At 40.2% G+C, this 21,606-nt stretch overlaps 1 protein-coding gene across 1 annotated transcript in view; it reads right to left on the reverse strand.

Moving 5' to 3' along the window:
• Positions 1-7,057: 7,057 nt before the first annotated feature.
• LOC127572555 (sushi, von Willebrand factor type A, EGF and pentraxin domain-containing protein 1-like) overlaps positions 7,058-21,606 on the reverse strand; it is a 186,209-nt gene continuing 171,660 nt past the window's right edge. Inside the window, 3 exon segments of the mRNA XM_052019945.1 lie at positions 7,058-7,680; positions 14,635-14,728; positions 15,674-15,769. Of these exon segments, the coding sequence (XP_051875905.1) occupies positions 7,647-7,680; positions 14,635-14,728; positions 15,674-15,769 (224 nt within the window). The 3' untranslated portion in view covers positions 7,058-7,646.

Consider the following 21,606-nt stretch of genomic DNA (forward strand, 5'->3'; position numbering starts at 1 on the left):
TGCTGCTGCAAATAAGTTTTTCATTGCACCTGTGCACCTGGGCGTCAACTTCTCAGAGGATCTACCCTGGGCTCAACACATTGATGCAATCATGAAGAAGGCACACCAGAAGCTCTACTTTGTTAGGAGCTTGAGGAGATTTGGTATGTCACCAAAGACTCTTGCAAATTTCTATAGATGTACAGTGGAGAGCATTTTGACTAGTTGCATCACAGCCTGGTATGGAGGTTCCTATTGCGCTGGATCGCAAGAGGCTGCAGAAGGTTGTAGACTCAGCTGGCTCCATCACGGGCACAACCATCAAGGACATCTTTAGGAGGCAGTGCAGCAAGAAGGTGGCATCCATCACTAATGACCCTCACCACCAGGGATGTGCCCTTTTCTCATTACTACCACCAGGGATGGCAGATGGCAGGCATGGTAGTGTAGCGGTTAGTGTAACGCTATTACAGCACCAGAGACCTGGATTCGATTCCGGCCACTGTCCGTAAGGAGTTTGTACATTCTCCCTGTGTCTGTGTGGGTTTCCTCTGAGTGCTCCGGTTTCTTCCCACATTCCAAAGACATACAGTTTAGGAAGTTGTGGGCATGCTATGTTGGCGCCAGAAGCGTGGTGACACTTGCGGGCTGCCCCCCAGAACACTCTATGCAAAGAGATGTATTTCACTGTGTGTTTCGATGTGCATGTGGCTAATAAAGGTATCTTATCTTAGGGAGGAGGTACAGGAGCCTGAAGACCCACACTCAATATTTTATGAACAGCTTCTTCCCCTCTGCCATCAGATTTCTGAATGATCCATGAACACTACTTGTTATTCCTTTTTTTGCACTTTTTATTTCTTCTGTAATTTATAGTTATTTTGTGTCTTTGCACTGTACTACTGCTGCAAGACCAACTTCATGATGTATAAGTCAGCAATAACAAACCTGATTCTGATTCTGACAGATGACAATAAACTCGTCTTTGACTTTGACAAATTGTGGAGAAGTAGGGAGGTTTAGGGAGAGCTAGAGCCCTGGCAATTGTCGACAGTGAGCTTAAGGTGGAGCAGTTAAGATTTTTTGCTTAGTCATGCAGTCTCAGCATAGTGTGCTCATGTGGTAAGCGTCAGATTATCAGAAAATGTGGGCGTATTGTAATCAGTAGCTGGCAATTAAAGCAAGGCGTACAGTGGTTCAATATTAAGCAGTGAGTCATAGTACTGAGTTTTGGGGAAATCTGTGTGCACAATCTGCTCACAGTGGTTCTTTGTCGATAAGATGAGCTGCATTTCATCAAAGGCAACCGAACCGTTAAAGCAGACTCAGCAATGAAACTAGGAACAGTGCAGACACAAGAGACTGCAGATGCTGGAATCTGGAGCAACAAACAATCTGCTGGAGGAACTCAGTGGGTCGAGCAGCATTTGTTGGGGGGAAAGGAATTGTTGATATTTTGGGTTGAAATGCTGCATTAGGACTTAAAGTGGAGAGGGGAGATGGGCAGTGTAAAGAGGAGAGAGGGAATGGTGATATAGGGGGCAGAGCTGATTGGTGGACAGAAAGGGGAGAGGGGGTGTTGAAAGATAATGGGCAGATCGAGTCAAGAAGGGGAGGGGGAGCAGTGGAGTTGGGATACATGATTGAAGGAGCTTCCCAAGCATTTATCACAGATTGCCAGATTTGTACATCAATCCCTATTAAACTTGGTGCTGCAGAGTTTGATGGCCAAGTACACAAAGGATTTTACCCTGAATGAGGAGTTGAGAACTAGTTATTCAGAACTTCCTATACTCAGCCTGTGGATCCCTGGAATTCTCCATTCCAGAGTGCTGTGAATATATTTAAGGCTGAGCTGATAAAGACTTAGGTACTAAAGGCATCACTGGGATGGGGGAAGGGCAAGCGAGTGGAAAGTTACTCTCAGTGAGCGATACCCTAAGGGCTCAGGTAATTTACCTGAAATATCAACCAACCTTTCCAACACAGAAACAATTTCCATTGACCATATAACCTTGTTTACAGCTTATCCCCATGGTCACCCTAGTTTTACTCTATCAGAGACCTCTCTTCCCCACCCTCCCTGCAGCCTAACAAGCTTTTCTTTCCTTCCCAGTTCTGACAATGGGTCTTCGATCTGAAATGTCAACCCTGTTTCTCACAGATGCTGCCTGACCAGCTGAGTATTTCCAGTATTTCCTGTTTTTTTTTAGATTTCCCGTATCTGCAGTTTTCTTTCACATGATTTCCATTATCATCATTTCCCTGTTTCTTTCTTGGTCATCGTCAGTTAAGGAGATAGACTGAGGTCCCAGTCACCCTGTGGCCTTCGCTGTGACGACTGCTTGCACTTCCCAGTGATGCAAGAATGCTTTTGAATAGAATGGTCTTGCAAGGATTCAAACTAAATGGAGACACAAGAGACCGCAGATGCTGGAGGCTGGAGCAAAGAACAAGCAGCTGAGGAACTCAGTGGGTCAGGTAGCATCTGTGGAAGCAAAGGGATAGTTGACATTTCGGGTTGAGACCCTGTGTCAGTTCTGGTGCAGGGTCTCAACCTGAAACATTGACGATTCTTTTGTCTCCACAGATGCTGCTCGACCTGCTGAGTTCCCTCAGCAGTTCCTTTTCTGCTTTAAACTAAAGGGGCTTGGCACGAGATGTCCTGCTTCAGCAAGGCTTGGCCCACTGACACTCACTCAATCCTGCAACAACTCATTTTGGTATTGGTGTGGGTATTGGTTTATTATTGTCACTTGTACTGAGGTACAGTGGAAAAACTTGTCTTGCATACCGATCGTACAGGTCAATTCATTACACAGTGCAGTTACATTGAGTAACTACAGAGTGCATTGAGGTAGTACAGGTAAAAACAATAACAGCACAAAGTAAAGTGTCACAGCTACAGAGAAAGTGCAGTGCAATAAGGTGCAAGGTCACAACAAGGTAGATCGTGAGGTCATAGTCCATCTCATTGTATAAGGGAACCGTTCAATAGTCTTATCACAGTGGGGTAGAAGCTGTTCTTAAGTCTGGTGGTACGTGCCCTTAGGCTCTTGTATCTTCTACCCGATGGAAGAGGAGAGAAAGAGAATGTCCCGGGTGGCTGGGGTCTTTGATTATGCTGGCTGCTTCACCAAGACACTGAGAGGTAAAGACAGAGTCCAAGGAGGAGAGGCTGGTGTCTGTGATGCGCTGGGCTGTGTCCACAACTCTCTGCAGTTTCTTGCGGTCCTGGGTAAAGCAGTTGCCATACCAAGCCGTGATACATCCAGATAGGATGCTTTCTATGGTGCATCGGTAAAAGTTGGTGAGAGTCAAAGGGGACAAACCAAATTTCTTTAGCCTCCTGAGGAAGTAGAGGCGCTGGTGAGCTTTCTTGGCTGTGGAATCTACGTGATTTGACCAGGACAGGCTGTTGGTGATGTTCACTCCCAGGAACTTTTACACTGCACCTTTAGACATAGGTCGTAACTTTGTAATTGATCCAAAATGTAGTTAGTAAACACACTTATTTTCCATTACCTTCTTATCCAAGTGATCCAATTTGTCTTTATAGATGGATTATTGACACCTTCGCTCCCATCTTAAGGGACTTTTAAGATATTCATTGAAGGATCCAGGTGTCCAATGCTGGTCTGCTGTGTGGCCTTCTCAACTTGCCTGTACTTTAGCAGGAGGTGGTCGAAGTCCTGGTAAAGATGCAAGTTCAAGAAGATCAAATAAATACTGTGGATGCTGGAAATCTGAAATAAAAACAGAACATGCTGGAAATACTCAGCAGGTCAGGCCGCCCCTGTGGGAAGAGAAACAGAGCCAAAGTTTCAGGTTGAAGACCCTTTGCCAGAAAGGGAAGGTGAAAAAAGAGCTTGTTAAGCTTCAGGGGTAGTGCAGGGGGGAGGTATGTCTCTGATAGGGTGACCATGGGAATAAGCAGTATACAAGATTATCTGGTCAATGAGTGAAAGTTTTCAAGTGCATTGACCTCCTGAGGTATTACAACAAGGAAAATGCCACCTGACAGTCCAGTGGACTCAGGCCTCAGCTCAGAGAGCAACCCCTGATGAGGGAGCTTCCTTCAAAGCCCTCTGTCCACCTCATAACCCTCCTGCCCAAGGTGGACATCTGACCCAAGGTTGAGGTTCCAAGTCCACCCTGCAGGCTTTTCCCCAAAATCTGACTCTGGTGCTGAGATCTTTGCTGGCAGTGCTCACTTGGGGCCCTTGTATGATAGCCTGCAGTGCAGAGATGCCAAACGTGCTGGAATCGGAACTCCTCTACACACATGGCCATTATGTTGCGTAGATCCAGAGTTGGCCTGTCCCTGGTGGCATGATAGAACAAACATAGAACAGTACAGCACTGGACAGGCCATTCGGCACATGATGTTGTGCTGATCTTGATGCTAATTTATACTAGACGTCCTCCTCCTGTGTATCATCCATATCCCTTCATGTTCATGTGTCTATCTAAAAGCCTCTTAAACTCCACCAACCTACCTGCTTCCCTGTAACCTATTTCAGACACCGACCATTCGCTGTGTAAAAAACTTGCCCCTCATGTCACCTTTAAACTTGCCCCCTCTAACCTTAAAAGCATGTCCTCTGGTGTATGACATTTCTACCCTGGGGAAAAGATTCTGTCTACCTATCTATACCTCTCATAATTAAAAAAAAACCTCTATCAGGTCTCCCCTCAGCCTCCGACGCTCCAGGGAGAACAACCCAAGTTTGTCCAATCATTCTGTATGGCTCATACCCTCTAATCCAGGCAGCATCACATGACCTTCCTCCTCAAACTGCTCCATCCCTTCCACTCTGCAACCTTTGCTCCATCCTTCACTGTCTTATGGCAAATTGAAAGCAAAATACTGCAGATACTGGAAATCTGAAAACAGAAAATGCAGCATCTTGCAGAGAGAGAGAGAGAGAGAGAGAGAGAGAGAGAGAGAGAGAGAGAGAAACAGTTAACATTTCAAGTCAATGATCGTTCATCAGAACGGCTAAGTTAGAAATAGACCATATTTTAAAGTAGCAAGGAAGGAGGTGGGTTGGAGAGAGAACAAAGGGAATGCATGTGATAGGGTGGAGACCACGGGAGATGAATGACACCAGAGGTGGTGCTGTTGGCTGAGAAAGGGTGGAGAACTGCTAATTGCAGCGAACCTGTCTGGAGGTGTAGATAGAGGGAGGTGAATGAGAACAGAGAGAAAAATAAAACAATGTTGGAACTGTGAATGGGTTGCTGGAAATTTGAAATAAAAGTGAATACTGGAAAATACTCAGCAGGCCAAGCAGCAGCTGTGAAGAGAGGAAAATGAAGTTACCAGTACAGCTTGATCAGTTCAGATGCAAACTGGAAAGGATGGTTATCCTAAATTGGTGGATTCACTGTTGAGTTCTGAAGGTTATAGTGGGCCTCGTTGGAATATGAACATTGTTCCTCAAATTTATGTTTGGCTTCATTAGAACAATGTAAAGATCAAAGGCAGGTTAGAGTGGGATGGAGAGTTAAAGTGACAGGCGACAAGATTGGGATCACCTTTGGACTGAATGGAGGTGTTCTGCAAAGTGGTCATCCAATCTGAGTTTGGTTTCTCAATGGTAGGGGAGACCACATGGATCAGCATTGAAAGCAATGCACCGGATTGGAAGGAGTAGAAGGGAATTGCAGCTTCACCTGGGTTGGTGGCTAAAAGGGGAGGTGTTGCTTCTCCTGTGGTTGCGTGGGAAGGGAATGGGTGCTACCGGAGAGGGAAGATGAGAACCAGGGAGCTGTGGAGGGAATGGCTCCTTCAGAATGCTGAAAGGGAAAGATATGTCTGAAAGAGGCATCAGAATGAAAATTATGTTGATCTATTGAATGTGGAGGCAGATGGGAGTGGAAAGGAAGAGAAGGTGAACCCTCTCCTGGATGGAAGGGGAGATGTAAGAGCAGAAGTGTGGGATGTGGAACAGACATGGTTGGGAGCCCTGTCAATACGGTGGAGGGGAAAGTGCAGAAGAAAACATACCTTGGAAGCACTTGAGTGGAAAGTATAATTAGAACAGATAGAGCAGAGCCGGAGGAATTCCGACAATCCCTAGTGTGGTCCGTAGAGGAGGCAGGGTATGAGGAAGAGGAGTCTAGAGTACTGGACTAAGAATCCAAAAACCAATCATTCAGATGGAGGCTGTGGAGTTTAAAATCAGTTAACAATTTGGAAAACTATTTCTAGTTTGAATAATTATGCTCATAAAAACTGCCAAATCATTGTAAACACCCATTTGGTTCACCAATATCTTTCAGGGGAGTAAAGACATCATCCCTACCTGGTCTAGCCTACATGTGACTGCAGGCCCACCCCATGTGGCTGACTGTTAAATGCCCTCTGATATGGTCTAGCAAGGCTTAGTTGTACCATTACTGCTATGTTGAAACTCAAGGAGGTAAGCTCACCACCATCAGCACCTTTTCAAGGGGCCATTAGTGAAGGGCAATAAAAAATTTAAAAGATAGTGGTGGGATTCTGTGAGGCATTAATGAACACTGGTTAGTGTTTAGAGCATGAAAGAGAAAATGGTGGACTTCCCCATTCCCCACCTTCATCCATTGCCACTCCAGTTCTGGTCCCTTGATCATCCCAGAGTTTAGTTGCTCCAATTGCATGTGCCTTCAACTACCAAGGATCTAAGCTCTGGAATTCTCTCTCTAATCTGCTCTATCCTTTTATCCTCCTTTAATATGCTCCTTAAAAGCTACCTGTTTAGCCAAGTCTTTAGTCATTTGCACTTTGTAGAGTCCAGTACAGTGACAGATGTGACATTCTGAAAGTACCAGGCTTCACTTAGAATGGCTGAATTCAGCACCGCATCCCCTTATGTAGCTTGGTATTAAATTTTATCTGAGAACGTTGCTGTGCACTGTCTTGGGATATTTTTGTTTACTAAGTTAGATGTGCTAAGTAAATGCAGGCTATTACAGAAGTCAACTTGCTGGATGGAAGTGCAAAATAAAGTCACAACAGAACCACGTCATTATGTCTTTATTGTTTTTATTTAAGTGATGATGCATGAAAGAAAGTGTTCATACAGGATTTATTTCACTTACTGAATCCACATATACATATTAAGTAAAATTAAAAATGGCTACGTGATGTTATTATCACCATCTCTGGAGCTCACTGATTTTGTTTCAAGCAGATACTGAGTGGGGCAGTTTCAGTGGGTGCCTTTATGTGATCTAGACCCACATATAGAACTATATTAGTTTGGGTTTAAGTCTGAAAATATAAAGGGGCTGAGTACAGGTGTACCTGCAGTTGCAAAAGCCAGGCTAGCCAAAAATATTCTGGTTTTAAAAACAATTAAAACGCCAAGAATTAAGATTTTACAACTGCCACTTACTTAAAATAAATCCACTTGACCTGGAGCCCAGTCTGAAAGCTACAGCAGTCATGGGTATAAAAAACTCAAAATCATAACTTGTCAATGAGGCCTTACAACATTATACAATTTTCTTAAAAAAATTATATTACCATATGAAAAAATACAGCTTTGTTTCACAGAAAAATATCAAAATATACCAGGCTTTCAAACAATTAAATGGATAACATTTTAGTTAAATGCTACGGTGGTGTTGCGTTTCATAGTAGTTTGGTTAATGCAGAGTCTTTGCAGGATGTGCCTTTATGAGAAGGAAAAGTAGGTAGACTTTCTCCTCCTGAAAAACAGAAACACTGATTTAGGTACATGGCACACTGCAACAGTGCATTCTACAATTGGGTGGCACTGAACTGGAAGATGGGGAGTCATGTTTCTACTACAGATGATGGAGCACAAAAATCAGGCTGATATTACCCAAGCCTATCTGTTAAACCTAAGTCCATTCAAGATGAAATCCAGGTGTGAGGGAAGACAAATCTCTCTATTCATTTCAGAGGCAGCCAAGTCTTGGGTTGCCTTGAATGTATGAAAATGAGGGAAATGGCCTGTGCTGGAATAATCAAAGGTAAGAATAGCTTAGCGTTGGACTTTGAAGAAAAACAAAATACTCTTATCCAGGAGAATGCCAAACAAAGGCAACTAATTGCTGAACTCGACCAAGCTGGTAAAGAGAGAGATGCCAAACTTCCTTCACTTGAAAAAGCTTTAATTACGACCAAGTAAAATCTGGAAAAGCAACAACAGAGGATCATCGACCTGGAAGGACGCAGCAGGAGGAAAAATTTAAGAATCTTCAACTTTCCAGAAGACACCGAGACTGGTAACCCCACAGAATTCTTTTCTAAACTTTTGGTCGATGTGTTCGGCTCCGATATGTTCCCTGCTGACCCTATTCTGGACAGAGCTCATAGAGCGTTAAGATTCAAACCTGCTCCGGATCAAAAACCTCGGCCAGTAATTTTGAGATTTCATTTTGTCAGCGTCAAGGAACTTTTGATTCGTACCGCTCATGGACGTGGAATGATTCAATTTAAACAATGGAAGTTTCGAATAGTTGAAGATTACGCCCCAGAAGTTATGAAAGAAAGGCTGACCTACAAACCAATTATGGCTCGTCTCTATCAAAGCAATTACCATCCTGCAATATTATTCCCAAGCAAGGCTCAGAATTACACTACCTGATTAATCTTGTAAATGGTTTAAATCTGTTCAAGAGGCCGAGCAGTTTCTTTTGAACTAGCTTTTAATTTTAAAAGCTAAATGCGGAAGAGATACAGGTTTTTTCCTTTGATTTACTACTTACTCGCTTTATTATCTAATTAATTTTTAGATTTAAACCTCTCTTTTTTCTTTTAATATTTTTAATGTTTGTTTTTATTATAGTTAAGAATTTAACCAAATGACTGATCGTTGCTTTCTTTCTGAAATAAATTATTAAACTGTATTCTTTAAATGTTGACTGTTAATGTCCTTTGGCTCTGTTTAATTCATAACTTTGTTGTTATTTCGATATCTCTGTTTGGGTTATCTTGTTCATTCTCAGTCTAAGCATGAGTGGTTTATATATTTGTTAATTTGGACTACTGCCACCAATGGAATTGGGGTTAATTCAATTAGAGGGTAGCTTTTCTGGCTGTCTATTGGCCAGTTTTTGGGCTGTTGGGGGAGGAGGGTGGGCTGTTTCTAGGTTTTTTTTCTGGGACTAAACTACAAATTTCCTAAATTGTCATCATATCCATTTCCTCTTTGAACTTTTTTTACTTCTTCCTGTTGGTAAGATCGTATATACCAAGATTAAACCCTTACATACCATATGTTTTTTAATCTGTTAAAATGGATTAAGACTATTAATTTTATTTCATGGATGTTAACGGCTTAAACAACTTGCTTAAGCGCAAAAAGATCTTTAAAGTTTTCATAGATTAAATGCTCAGATCGTTTTTGTTCAGGAGACTCACACTCAGGAAGAAAGATAATCAACGTTTTTTAGATTTTGGAGGGGTCAACAGTTCCATTCAAATTCACAAGCAAAGGTGAAAGAAGTTTCTATTTTTACAGACTCCTCAATTTGTTTGTCCATCATGAGACAATATCAGACCCAAATGGTAGATTTTTATTAACTACTGGTCTACTTCATAATAAAAAGTTATGGTTAATCTTTATGCACCAATGTAGATAACCCTGAATTTTTTAAACATTTGTTTGCATTATTTCCTAATTTAAATGAATACACTGAGATTATGGGTGGAGATTTTAACTGCTGTTTAAACCCTTCGATGGATAGATCTGTGTCAAATCCTACACTTCCAACAAATCCGCTGTCTTTATTAATTCCTTTTTAGTTGAATCTGGAATCTTAGATGTTTGGAGATTTCTACACCCATTTGATAAAGAATTTTCATTCTTTTCTCATGTCTACCATAATTACTGGAGGATTGATTTTTTTTTATTGATGCTAGATTAGCTCCACTTACTACGGACAGCAAATACGATGCAATTGCTATTTCTGATCATGCACCATTGATATTATCAATTAAATTACCAGATGTATCCTTTGATGTCAGACAATGGCAATTTAACCCTTCGCTATTACAAGACTTAGATTTCGTCCAATTTATTAAAGAACAGATTTTCATTTTTCTTTTTAACTAATTTTACTGAAAGAAATCTCTAGTGGGATAATATGGGATACGTTTAAAGCATACATCTGTGGTCAAATTATTCATATTCCGCTGGATTGAAAAAATGAACTAATAATGAAATACGTACATTAGCTGACAAGATTAAAGAAATCGATAAAATATTCTGTTGCTCTTAATTTGGAGCTTTTTAAAAAGAGAACAGAACTCCAACTACAACATAGTTTTATTATTAACATCTTCAATTGAAAATCTACTACTTAAAAACAAAAGTCAATTTTATATACATGGTGACAAATCTGGTAAATTATTGGCCAACCAATTGAAAAGCTACTATATCTAAACGTCAGATTAATAAAATTCGTAAACCCGATGGTACCTACACGATAGATCAAGTTCAAATTAACAAAATCCTTTCAAGAATTTTATTCCTCTGTATACCAATCAGAATCCCCTGATGATCCTACTTTAATACATGAATTTTTAAGAGATTTGAAGATTCCCCAATTATCTTTAAATGAACGCTCTACATTCGATGCTCCCATTTCGGAGGAAGAAATAAAGAAATGTTTTCAATGAATTCGGGTAAAGCACCCGGCCCTGACGGATATACAGCTGAATTTTTTAAATCCTTTTCTAATATCCTTGTTCCCTAGTTAGCCAAAATTTTTTAAAGATGCCCTATCAGTGGGTAAACTACCACAATCTTTCTATGAAGCAACTATTTCTTTAATTCTTAAAAAGGATAAAGATCCCACTGATTGTGCATCTTATAGACCTATTACTTTATTAAATGTAGATTCCAAAATATTTTCCAAAATATGGGCCTCGAGATTAGAAAATTATCTCTGAAGACCAGACAGGATTTATTCAGAATCGTTATCTACATTTTAACATTTGGAGATTAATGAATATTAATATATACCCCTTCATCCCAAATTCCAGAATGTGTTGTTTCACTAGATGCTGAAAAGGCGTTTGACAGAGTCAAATGGGAATATCTATTCAGTACACTTCAAAAATTCATTTTAGTCCTAAGTTTATATCTGCGATTAAAATGATTTATTATGCACCTACGGCTTCAATACTTACTAATAATCAAAGATCTCCTTTGTTTAGGTTTTTCGAGGCACTAGACAAGGCTGCCCGTTAAGCCCTTTATTATTGATATTGCTTTAGAACCTTTGGCTATTGCACTTCGGGATTCTTCAAATATATGTGGTATTACTTGTGAACAGAAGATTCATAAGATATCTCTTTATGCAGATAACTGTTACTTTATATTTCTAATCCGAAGGAATCTATCCCCGCAGTCCTATCACTATTAGATCAGTTTAGTGTTTTTTCTGGCTATAGATTAAATTTTAATAAGAGTGAACTTTTTCCATTAAATATGCAAATCCCAATTTATAGCCAATTACCTTTTAGATTGGTACTGACTATTTATGTATTTAGGTGTTAAAATTACTAAGACACAAGGACTTATTTAAAGCTAATCTACGGCCTTTAATTGACCATGTTAAACAATTATTTACTAAATGGTCCCCACTGTCTCTATCATTGGTAGGCCAAATTAATGCGGTTAAGATGAATATTTTACCAAAATTTTATATTTATTTCAAGCGATTCCAACTTTTTGTTCCAAATCTTTTTTTTGACACTATTGATTCTAAAATTCTTTCATATATTTGGCAGAATAAAAACCCAAGGCTAAGTAAGAAATATTTACAAAAACTAAAAAAGGATGGTGGTATGGCCTTGCCTAACTTTAGATTATATTATTGGGCAATCAATATTAGATATTTAATTTTTTGGATACAAGATTCAGATGTAATTCAACACCCCAAATGGGTACACCTTGAGTTCCAATCAGTACTTGAATTTTCATTAGTTGTCTATTTTAGGAGCTTCACTCCCTTTGCACTTACCAAATTAAGTAAACATATGATTAACCCAATTGTTAAATATACAATACGAACATGGTTTCAATCTCGTAAATTTTTTGGATTGAATAAATTTTAACCTGTCAAGTCCCATTCAATCTGATTTTTTCTTTCATCCATCCAGAGTTGACTCAGCTTTTTCCATATGGAAAAGGAAGGGAATAGTGTGTTTTTCGTGATTTATTCATTGATAACTGCTTTTCATCTTTTGAACAATTGTCTAACAAATACAATTTGCCTAGATCACACTTTTTTCGATATTTGCAAATTAGAAATTTTTAAAAGCTACTATATCCTCTTTTCCCACACCTTACACAACCTGAAATTACGGACAAAATTTTTTAGTTTTAATCCTTGTCAGAAGGGCTTGATAGCAATAATTTATGATTTAATTATGAAAATTCGTTCAGAACCACTGGACAAAATTAAGAATGAATGGAAAGTGAACTCCAGACATCTTTACCTACAGAGACTTGGAAGAAAATTCTTCATTTGGTTAATACATCTTCAATGTGTGCCAGGCATTCTTTGATACAGTTTAAGGTAGTTCACAGGACCCATATGTCAAAAGATAAGCTAGCTCGTTTTTATCAACATATAAGTCCTATATGTGACAGATGTAAATCGAATGTGGCTTCTTTGACACATATGTTTTGGTCCTGTCCTCTTTTGGGAAAATATTGGAAAGATATTCTTACATTATTTCAAATGTATTGAAGATCGATTTACACCTCATCCTATCACTGCAATTTTTGGTTTACCAAGGATAGAATCTGGCCATCTATCTGCCTCCGCTAACCGTATGATTGCCTTTGTTACATAATGGCCAAACAATCCATTTTGCTTAATGGAAGGATCCAATACCCCCTACTACTTTTCAATGGTTCTCTCAAACCTATATCATGTTTAAACTTGGAAAAAATTAGGAGTGGTACTGTTGATCCCTCGCTTAAATTTGAGAAAGTTTGGAGTCCATTTATTCAATATTTTCCACATGATATAGATCCCCTTATAATAACCTTTCAATTTAGAGGAATGGAGTTTATGACATAATATTGCTCTGTTTCTATTGAGAAATTTTAGTCCAGTTTTTTTTTCTGTTTTTTTAAAAAAATTTTTTCTTTAGCTTAGTTTGGTTTGATATATGTTTATAATTTTTCTTATTGTTTTGGGGATTTTTTTTCTTTCTTTTATATTTTATAATAATCTTTTTCTTTTATATTATATTCATTCACTAACAGATCGTTGGATCTACAGATTTTTTTTATACTTTATGTTCTTTATGATTATCCATGTCATGATTGTTCTCCTGATCTCTTTGTATTACATGTATAAACATTGATATATTAATCTGTATTAATTTGAAAACTAATAAAAAGATTGAAAAAGAAAAGGAGAATAGCTTAGCGTTACCTAACCAGGCACACGATGCCTTGGAGCAGCAGTGGTGGATTCTTTGTAATGAGACGGGCCTAGTTGAGTGACAGATGTGGTGCCATCTGACACTCAGCGAGTCCTTGTCTCTCTGTGGCTTCATATCTGCCATTCCCTCCTCATCCATACTTGCCATGTGTTTCCTGTGCACGTTACTCTTGAATATGCAGCGGCTTGTGATTCACAATTGAGGACACTGCAGCAATTTGCCTCAGGAACAAAGGTGCAGCTTCTACCATTGTTTCAAGAATTTCAACTAATTTCTGGAGTGCTCTTGCAACAGTTATTGTTAATTGTATTTCAACATAATGGGAGGCATAAAGCAGAAATGCTGTACAGGATATTCCAGTGCAAGCTGCCTCAAAGCCTTTATCCATTTATCTTTTATTTCTGCTGTCAAACAGAACATGTTACCCTTTACTCTCCTTTTAAAAGCCAACAGGTATTTCAAGGCAACAATGTTTGTGGGTGAACATTGTCTTTAAATTATTACTCACTATGATCAAAAATATTGAAAGGAGTCAAACAAACCAATTCTTGTTTTAAGCTCGCCATCAGCATGTTTTTCAAATCATGGTGTGGTGAAGTGAAAAACTTCAAACACCCTTAAAAAGCAACAAAACAGGCAGATAGCAAGAAAAGTGACAGTGAGAAGATAAAAAAATTGTGGATCAACAATTCAGGCAGCTTGGGAACTGCATTCAATGATAAGGGAACACCCATCAGTTGGTGAGGGAGAGTTACTGTTTCAACAATGGACGAACAGTAGCCAAAAGATAAAACTAACTTAGAGAGGCAAGGGTGCCTCTATTGGTAATCTCTGGCAGTTCCCCAGATTCTTGCAGCCAACATTTACCCCTCATCTAGTAGCAATGGTAAACTGGTCATTTGTTTTGCTACAGGTGTGTGGATCTTGCACACCTTTGCTGCTGTGTTTCCTACGGCACTTATGGAGGCAATCAGCACAGATGCCTCTTTAGCATGCTGTGGAGAGCACAAACACTGCACAGACCAAATGGCCTGCTTCTGTGTTGTAAAGTCCTGTGGTCAATGAGTCAAATCACCTTGTACACAACCATGGTGAAAAGGCTTTTCTGGTCTTGTGCTTGATCTGCCATTCATTGACATCATGGCTGGTATTTGACCTGATTCTATAAATCCTTGTTTTCCCCAACTCTATTAATGAAACATTACAATAAAGTAAACTCAACTTACCTGGAACAGTCACTACCACTCCAAATTGGCAAGCACTGACACCGATTTGGTCGAATGCATCTGCCACCGTTTAAACATGGAGTCTGACACACCGCTAACAGAAGGCAGAAGTGACAATAGTTAAACTAGATGAAGAATACAGTTTTAACTAACATGTGAACTCTGTGTTTTAACTTAAAACTGTATACCCTATGGAAAAGCAACTGCTGCTGTTTAATCTATCACAGTTCAGTGGCAATTGAGAGACATGGATAAGTTTGACTTGACATGAGCAAATCTTTGCAGAATAAAATTTTGCTGATCATCTGCCTTTTGTGGAAACTGCCTCCAACCCGTGAACAAGACAGCACAAGGATGTTCAGGATAGGGGTTCAAAATCAGGAGAAGTTTTGATGGACCAAGGACGCAGAGGCTGGGTAACCAGGCTACAGGTGATTATCAAAATACCAGTGTGTAGGGGGAGTGAAAAATATTTTTACAATCTAGAGTGTGCTGCCTGAGACAAGCGTGGAACAGATTCTATATAAATTTTCAACAGGGGATCAGATTAATACTTGAAAAGGAAATAAATTACTGGGCAAATGAGTAAAGAGCAGGGGAGATGGTTCACCTTGACAATAGTCTACCTGCATTGCACTCTCTCTGTAACTATAACACAAGATTCTGCATTGTTTTTTTTCCTTTTGTACTATCTCGCTGTACTTATATCTGGAATGATCTGTCAGGATGGCACGCAAACAGAAGCTTTTCACTGTATCTTGGTGCATGTGACAATAATAAACCAATTACTAACTGGATAGCTCTTTCAATGACCCAGTGCCCCAACCATGGGCTAACATGGTGTTTGGTATTGGTATTGGTTTATTATTGTCACTTGTACCGAGGTACAGTGAAGAACTTGTCTTACAAACCGATCTTACAGGTCAATTCATTACACAGTGCAGTTACATCAAGTTAGTACAGAGTGCATTGAGGTAGTACAGGTAAAAAATACAATTAATTTGCAATGCAACATTATCAGAGTCTGAAGTGACCCTACCATGATGGCATCTTGAGCCAGTCCAGCCTGTTGGGCAGTCACACTGGTATGGGGCTGAACACAGGCCTCCGTTCAGACATGGCAGAATGCAGATTGCTGGAAAAAAAATAAAGACACAGTTCACATCAGGAATATACAGAACACTGTCACTATACAGCAGCAAACTCCCCCCCCCCCCCCCCCCCTTCATTGGGACAACTCTAAGAAATAAAAATTACAGTGTAACCCTCGATATAACGCCCCAATTAAATTACGTTTTTGGATATACTGTGGGGATTATCATGAACCCAAGATGGCATATAGGCAGGTATTAGTTTCACTTAAAACACGGTGTTAAGTTGTCCCTCAACACCTACTTTGTATCAAGGATGCACTCTGTCTGTAGGGCGCAAGGCATTTGTTGACTGCCTGGCAGTTAAAGGCTTAGAGGTTTATGCTGGTTGGCCAAGATTGATTCAGGCTCCCAGCCAAAGAAACTTCTCTTCTTCTCAGGATTGAGGATGACTTGCTTCCACTTGATTCTCAGAGTTCCAAGGTGACTGATAAGGCCAATGTGGAACCCGCAGACTCTACGTATCCAATGGGTGGCTGGGTGGGTAGTTTGTGAAGCTGTGCACCCCTTCTGCTGTTTACACCGCGCTGTTGTATGCTACCGACTGACTGGAGGTTCTCAGTGCCATCTTGAAAATTCCTTTGCTATTTTGAACTGTCATGGGCCAGGAATTAGTGGCGGTACTGCACTTTCTCAAGGAGGTTTTGAGCACATCATTGAATGGCTTCTCAATGTATCTCAGTACATGTGACAATAATAAACCAATTTCACCTTGATGTTGGTGGTGTTGGCTGGGGAGAGAGTGCTGACTTTGGTTTGTCTTTCCTTCCAGAGGATTTGAAGATTTTGCAGAGACAGTGGTATTTTTCCAATGTCTCGGGGTGCTTGCTACAATTTTTCCAGGTCTCACAAGTTCAAGTTCAAGTTTATTGTTGTCAGAGGCATACATACACAGGGTCTAAATGCCATGAAAATTACCCTTTTGCAGCAGCAGCTTAGTATATTACAAGACGAGTACATGCATAAGTTAATATAAACTTAAATTAACATATATTATACATAACCTACACATTTGCAAAATAAACATAACAACACTAGTACAAGACTGAGAGAGAGAAAAAATATAAAATCCGAGGTAGTGTTAAGGTTCTTCAGGTCAGTTCAATGACCTAATAGTCGTGGGGAAGAAGCTGTTGTTGAACCTTGAGGTGTGGGTCTTAAAGCTCCTGGACCTCCTGCCTGATGGCAGCATTAAGAAGGAGGCATGTCCCAGATGGTGGGGGTCCTTGATGATGGGTGCTACCTTCATGAGACATCACCTCTTGTAGGTCCTCAATGGTGGGGAGAGCTGTACCTGTGATGGAACTGGCTGAGTCCACCTCTCTCTGTAGTGTCTTGCATTCCTGTGCATTGGAGTTTCCATACAAGTCTGTGATACAACCAGAATACTTTCCACTGTACATCTGTAAAAGTTTGTCAGGCAGTTTTTTGATGACATGCCAAATCTCCTTAAACTTCTAAGAAAGATGCTGGCCCACCTTCTTTGTAGTTACATCTATGTGTTGGGTCCAGGATAGGTATTCTGAGATGTTGACACCCAAGAACTTGAAGCTGCTCACCCTTTCCACTGCAGACTCTTCAATGAAGACTGGCACTAGTTTGCCTGACTTCCTTTTCCTAAAGCCCACAATTAGTTCCATGAGTGCAAGGTTGCTGTTACGACACCACTCAACCAGCTGACCTAACTTACTCCTGTACGCCGCCTCATCACCATCTGTGATCCTGCCAACGACAGTGGTGTTATTGGCGAATTTGTAGATGAGGTTGGAGCTATGCTTAACCAAACAGTCATAGGTATAGAGAGAGGAGAGCAGGGACTAAGCATGCGGCACTGATCTGCGCCTGTGTTGATGGTCAGTGAGGAAGAGATGATGTTTCTCATCTGCACTGATTGTGATCTCTCAGTGAGGAAGTCGAGGATCCAATTGCAGACAGAGGTACAGGGCCCAAGTCTTGGAGCTTGATGATAAATTTTGAGGGGATGATTGTGTTGAATGCTGAGCTGTAGTCAATGAACAACAGCCTGACATACATGTGCTGGTTGTCCAGGTGGTCTAGAGCAAGGTAGCATCTGCTGTAGACCTATTGTCATGATAAGCAAATTGCAACGGGTCCAGGTCCTTCCTGGGGGAGGAGTTGATCCGCGCCATAACCAACCTCTCACAGCTGGGTGTAAGCGCTACTGGACAGTAGTCGTTGGGGCAGGTCACCTTGCTCTTCTTGGGCACTGGTACGATTAATGCCATCTTGAAGCAGATGGGAACCTCAGACCGCAGAAGCAAGAGGTTGAGGAAGTATATGGAGGGAGGGGATAAGGATCACTACTGCTCAGTAAATCATGAGTTTTATGCCAGGTTTGAGGTCCTGATCTTTAAACGGCCTTTTCCTCAGTCAGTTAAAGGCTACACAGTTGCACTGAAGGTGATGGTGAATTTGAAGTAATTGCTTGAGGTTTGAACTGTAAACAAAGCACTTACATTAATCGCAACATTTGCTTGGCAATTTGAAAAAGAACCTTGTACAAGATGTGAGATGTGATGAGGAACGTCTCAGTGTGACTTGGTGGGGCACCCTCACCTCCGAGTCAGAAGTCTCACTCAGAGACATGAACACAGGTGCTGGTCTTCAGATGAGAATTTCTACCAGGACCGCATCCAACTCTTCGTTCAACAGAAAACATTTTGAAGCAGAGCAGTGGAGTTATCCTATTGTGCTGGGAAATATTTAATGCTGAAGCATTTATTGCCAAAACATTACCAGTAATTTCAGATTACAATGGGAGATAACTGTGCACAAATTGACAGCTGACTTTCCTACATTATATCTGCATAACATTCTGAAGTTATGAAAGATGAGGTCAGGTAGCATCTGTGGAAACAGCAATGATAATGTTTCAGGTGAAGGACCCTTTATCAGAACAGCAACTGTTCTAATGAAGAGTTCTGTATCTGAAACTTCAACTGCTTCTCCTTCCACAGATGCTGCCCAAACTGCTGAGTGTTTGCAGCAAATTTTGTTTCTATTACAGATTTTCCAGTATCTATAGTTTTTTCAATTTTCTGTCTGAGAGTCAAATTACAACGATGATTGTGAATTCCATGCATGCAAAGTATGACCCCAATTTACCTTGTGGAGAAGTAAATCTGAATTAAGTTGGATTCAGAAAGATAAATAAATAAGGGGAATGAAAGAATTTAAAAGAGAAGGAAAATTCAAAAGAGACAGTGAAGAAAAGGAACAAAAAAATTGAAGTTTTATTGAGGGTTTTAAAGAAGTATAAAAGGATAGAGTCATATAGGCCTTTGGCCCCACTGTATCTGTGTGACCATTAAGCACCCATTTACACTATTTCTACACTAATCCCATTTTATACTACTCACATTCCCATCAAATCTCTCAGAATCTACCACGCATCTCACAGTGACCAATTAACCTCCCAACCCACACTTCTTTTGAATGAGGGAGGAAACCCATGTGGTCACAGCCAGAACATGTAAACTCCACACAGACAGCACTGGAAGTTAGGATTAAACCTGGGTTAGGATTAAATCTGTGTCATAGTACCTCCACAAGATCAAAGGGAAGCCACTCATTGAAGGTTTCAGGCATGACCAAGGTAAAGGCTGCAGTTGAAAAAGGATGAGAAAAAGAGACCAACACTCTAAGTCTGTGCTACGTTTGGGAATACTTGGAGCCAACCAGATTGGAAAACACTTGGATAATGGGTGCCAGAAAGTCATGGTTTCAGGTTCCAATCAGGAAACAGGCTCCGTGCTGTTGAGCCTCTCTATCAATGAGGCATTTGGACTCTTCGATCGGTTTAGATTTAGATTCTTTGATTAGAGCAGAGGTCAGTGAATTCCCCCTTGCCTGGGCCAACCCTTTCAGGGAACTCAATTAATTCCACTCTCACTGCTCTTTCCTCTGACACAAGGTTTTCGTTTTGAATTATCTACCTAACTCCTTCTCAAAAGTTATTATTGAATTCTGCTTCTACTGCCATTTTCAAGCATCACATTCTAGATCACAGCAGCTCACTGCAAAAAAAAGTTTCCACATACCCCTCTGGCCTTTTGCCAGTCTGGTTAACCACGCCCCCAAATGGTTATCAGAAATAGTTCCTCCTTACTTTATTAAAATCCTTCAAGTTTTCTATCTAATTTTCTTTAAAACCTTCTGTCTACTAAGAGGCCTAACATTTTTGACCTCCTTATGTAAATGAAGTCTTCATCCTTGGTATCACATGCTAGACTTTGATTTATTTGATAAGGATTGCAACTCTAAAGTCAAGCAACTTAACTCAGGGGATGCACTGGCGGACTTTCAATTATGGTTGAATTGATTAGCTGACTTGACTTGACTTATGTTAAGTTTTGTGGAAAAAATGGGTATGAGATCAGTCAGCGGGCAGTCCACACAGTTTTTGTTTCCACCCAGTGAAACATAGCAGACTTCCAGTAAATTATTAACACACGACTCTGGGATCAGGTGTCAGCGAGCTGCAATCAAGCCACTTTAAACAAAGGCGAGCTAGAAAAATGCTCAGACTTGGTTCCAAGTTTAGTTACATATTCACATCAACCTTCATAAGTTGCACAGCACTCTGCTGAATTGGCTGTAATGTTGAGTAAACTGCCAGGGCCATAGGCCTGGATGCAACAACTGACTAAGTTGTAAAGAAAGACTAACATTTCTCTCGGGCTTTTCACAACTGCTGGATGCCCCAAAATGCTTTAGAGCTCAACAAAATACATTTGAAGAGTCGACCACTTTGCACTACAATGGACTGTTTTTTTTGTTCTAATTGTGTTCTTTCTTGCCTAATTTTATATTATTTATATTTATGTTTTTCTTGTGAATGTTGTGTCTCTAATGCTATGTGCTGTGATGCTGCTGCAAGTAAGTTTTTCATTGCACTGTGCATACATGTACTTGTGCACATGACAATAAACTCCACTTGACTTGACCCTCCTTTAGCGCAGGAAACACTGCCAGCAATTCACACAGGCTCTCACAAACAGCAATGTGATAATGGCCAAGCAATCTGTTTTTGTGACACTGGTAGAGACAGAAATATTAGCTCTAGGTTAACTGCTTGTACGATTAGTGCAGTAAACTCTGATAAACAGCTATCTGACCATCCAGAAATCTTGATGGTTGGGCACCTGTCTCACCAGGTGATGTTTGCTGCACTTCACTTATTGCCCACGCTCCCTTCAAAATAACTTGGTTCGCTGGAAGATTTTGGTAATATGGCCTAGCATCTAAAATAAGTGGATTAAAATTGTGTTGGGTATTAATAGAAATAACATCCAATCATCTAGAAAATCTGCTAGTCCGGCATCACGAGAGTCTCGAATGTGCCTGATAACTGGAGTTATACTGTACAATACACAAAAATTGCTGGAGGAACTCAGCAGGTCAGGCAGCATCCATGGAGTTATACTGTGTATTCTTCAAGCCATAATGCTGGATTCTAATTTTGGTTAAGAGTCAAAGGATTACTAAGCCTCCTCCTGCAGAGGTCAGGTCCCATAAAGTGCACATCTCAGATGATTAGAAAACCATGTCTGTCTTTGTAAATAAATAATGTTTAAAAAAAAGAAATACTTGTACTTAGATACCGACTGGTCATTCCCCAAACCCTTTGTCATCAATTAAGTACTGTTACAATGTCAATTTGGGCACAACAAGCTCCCATAAATAACATCGTGGTATTGACCAAATCACTTGTGCTTAGCATGTTGAATGCTCTTCTTCAAAATAGTGCCTATGGGATCTCTTATTTGCACCTAAAAGAGCAGATGGGGCCTCAGTTTAA

This window comes from Pristis pectinata, chromosome 7 (assembly GCF_009764475.1).
Source record: "Pristis pectinata isolate sPriPec2 chromosome 7, sPriPec2.1.pri, whole genome shotgun sequence".
Taxonomy (NCBI): Eukaryota; Metazoa; Chordata; class Chondrichthyes; order Rhinopristiformes; family Pristidae; genus Pristis; species Pristis pectinata.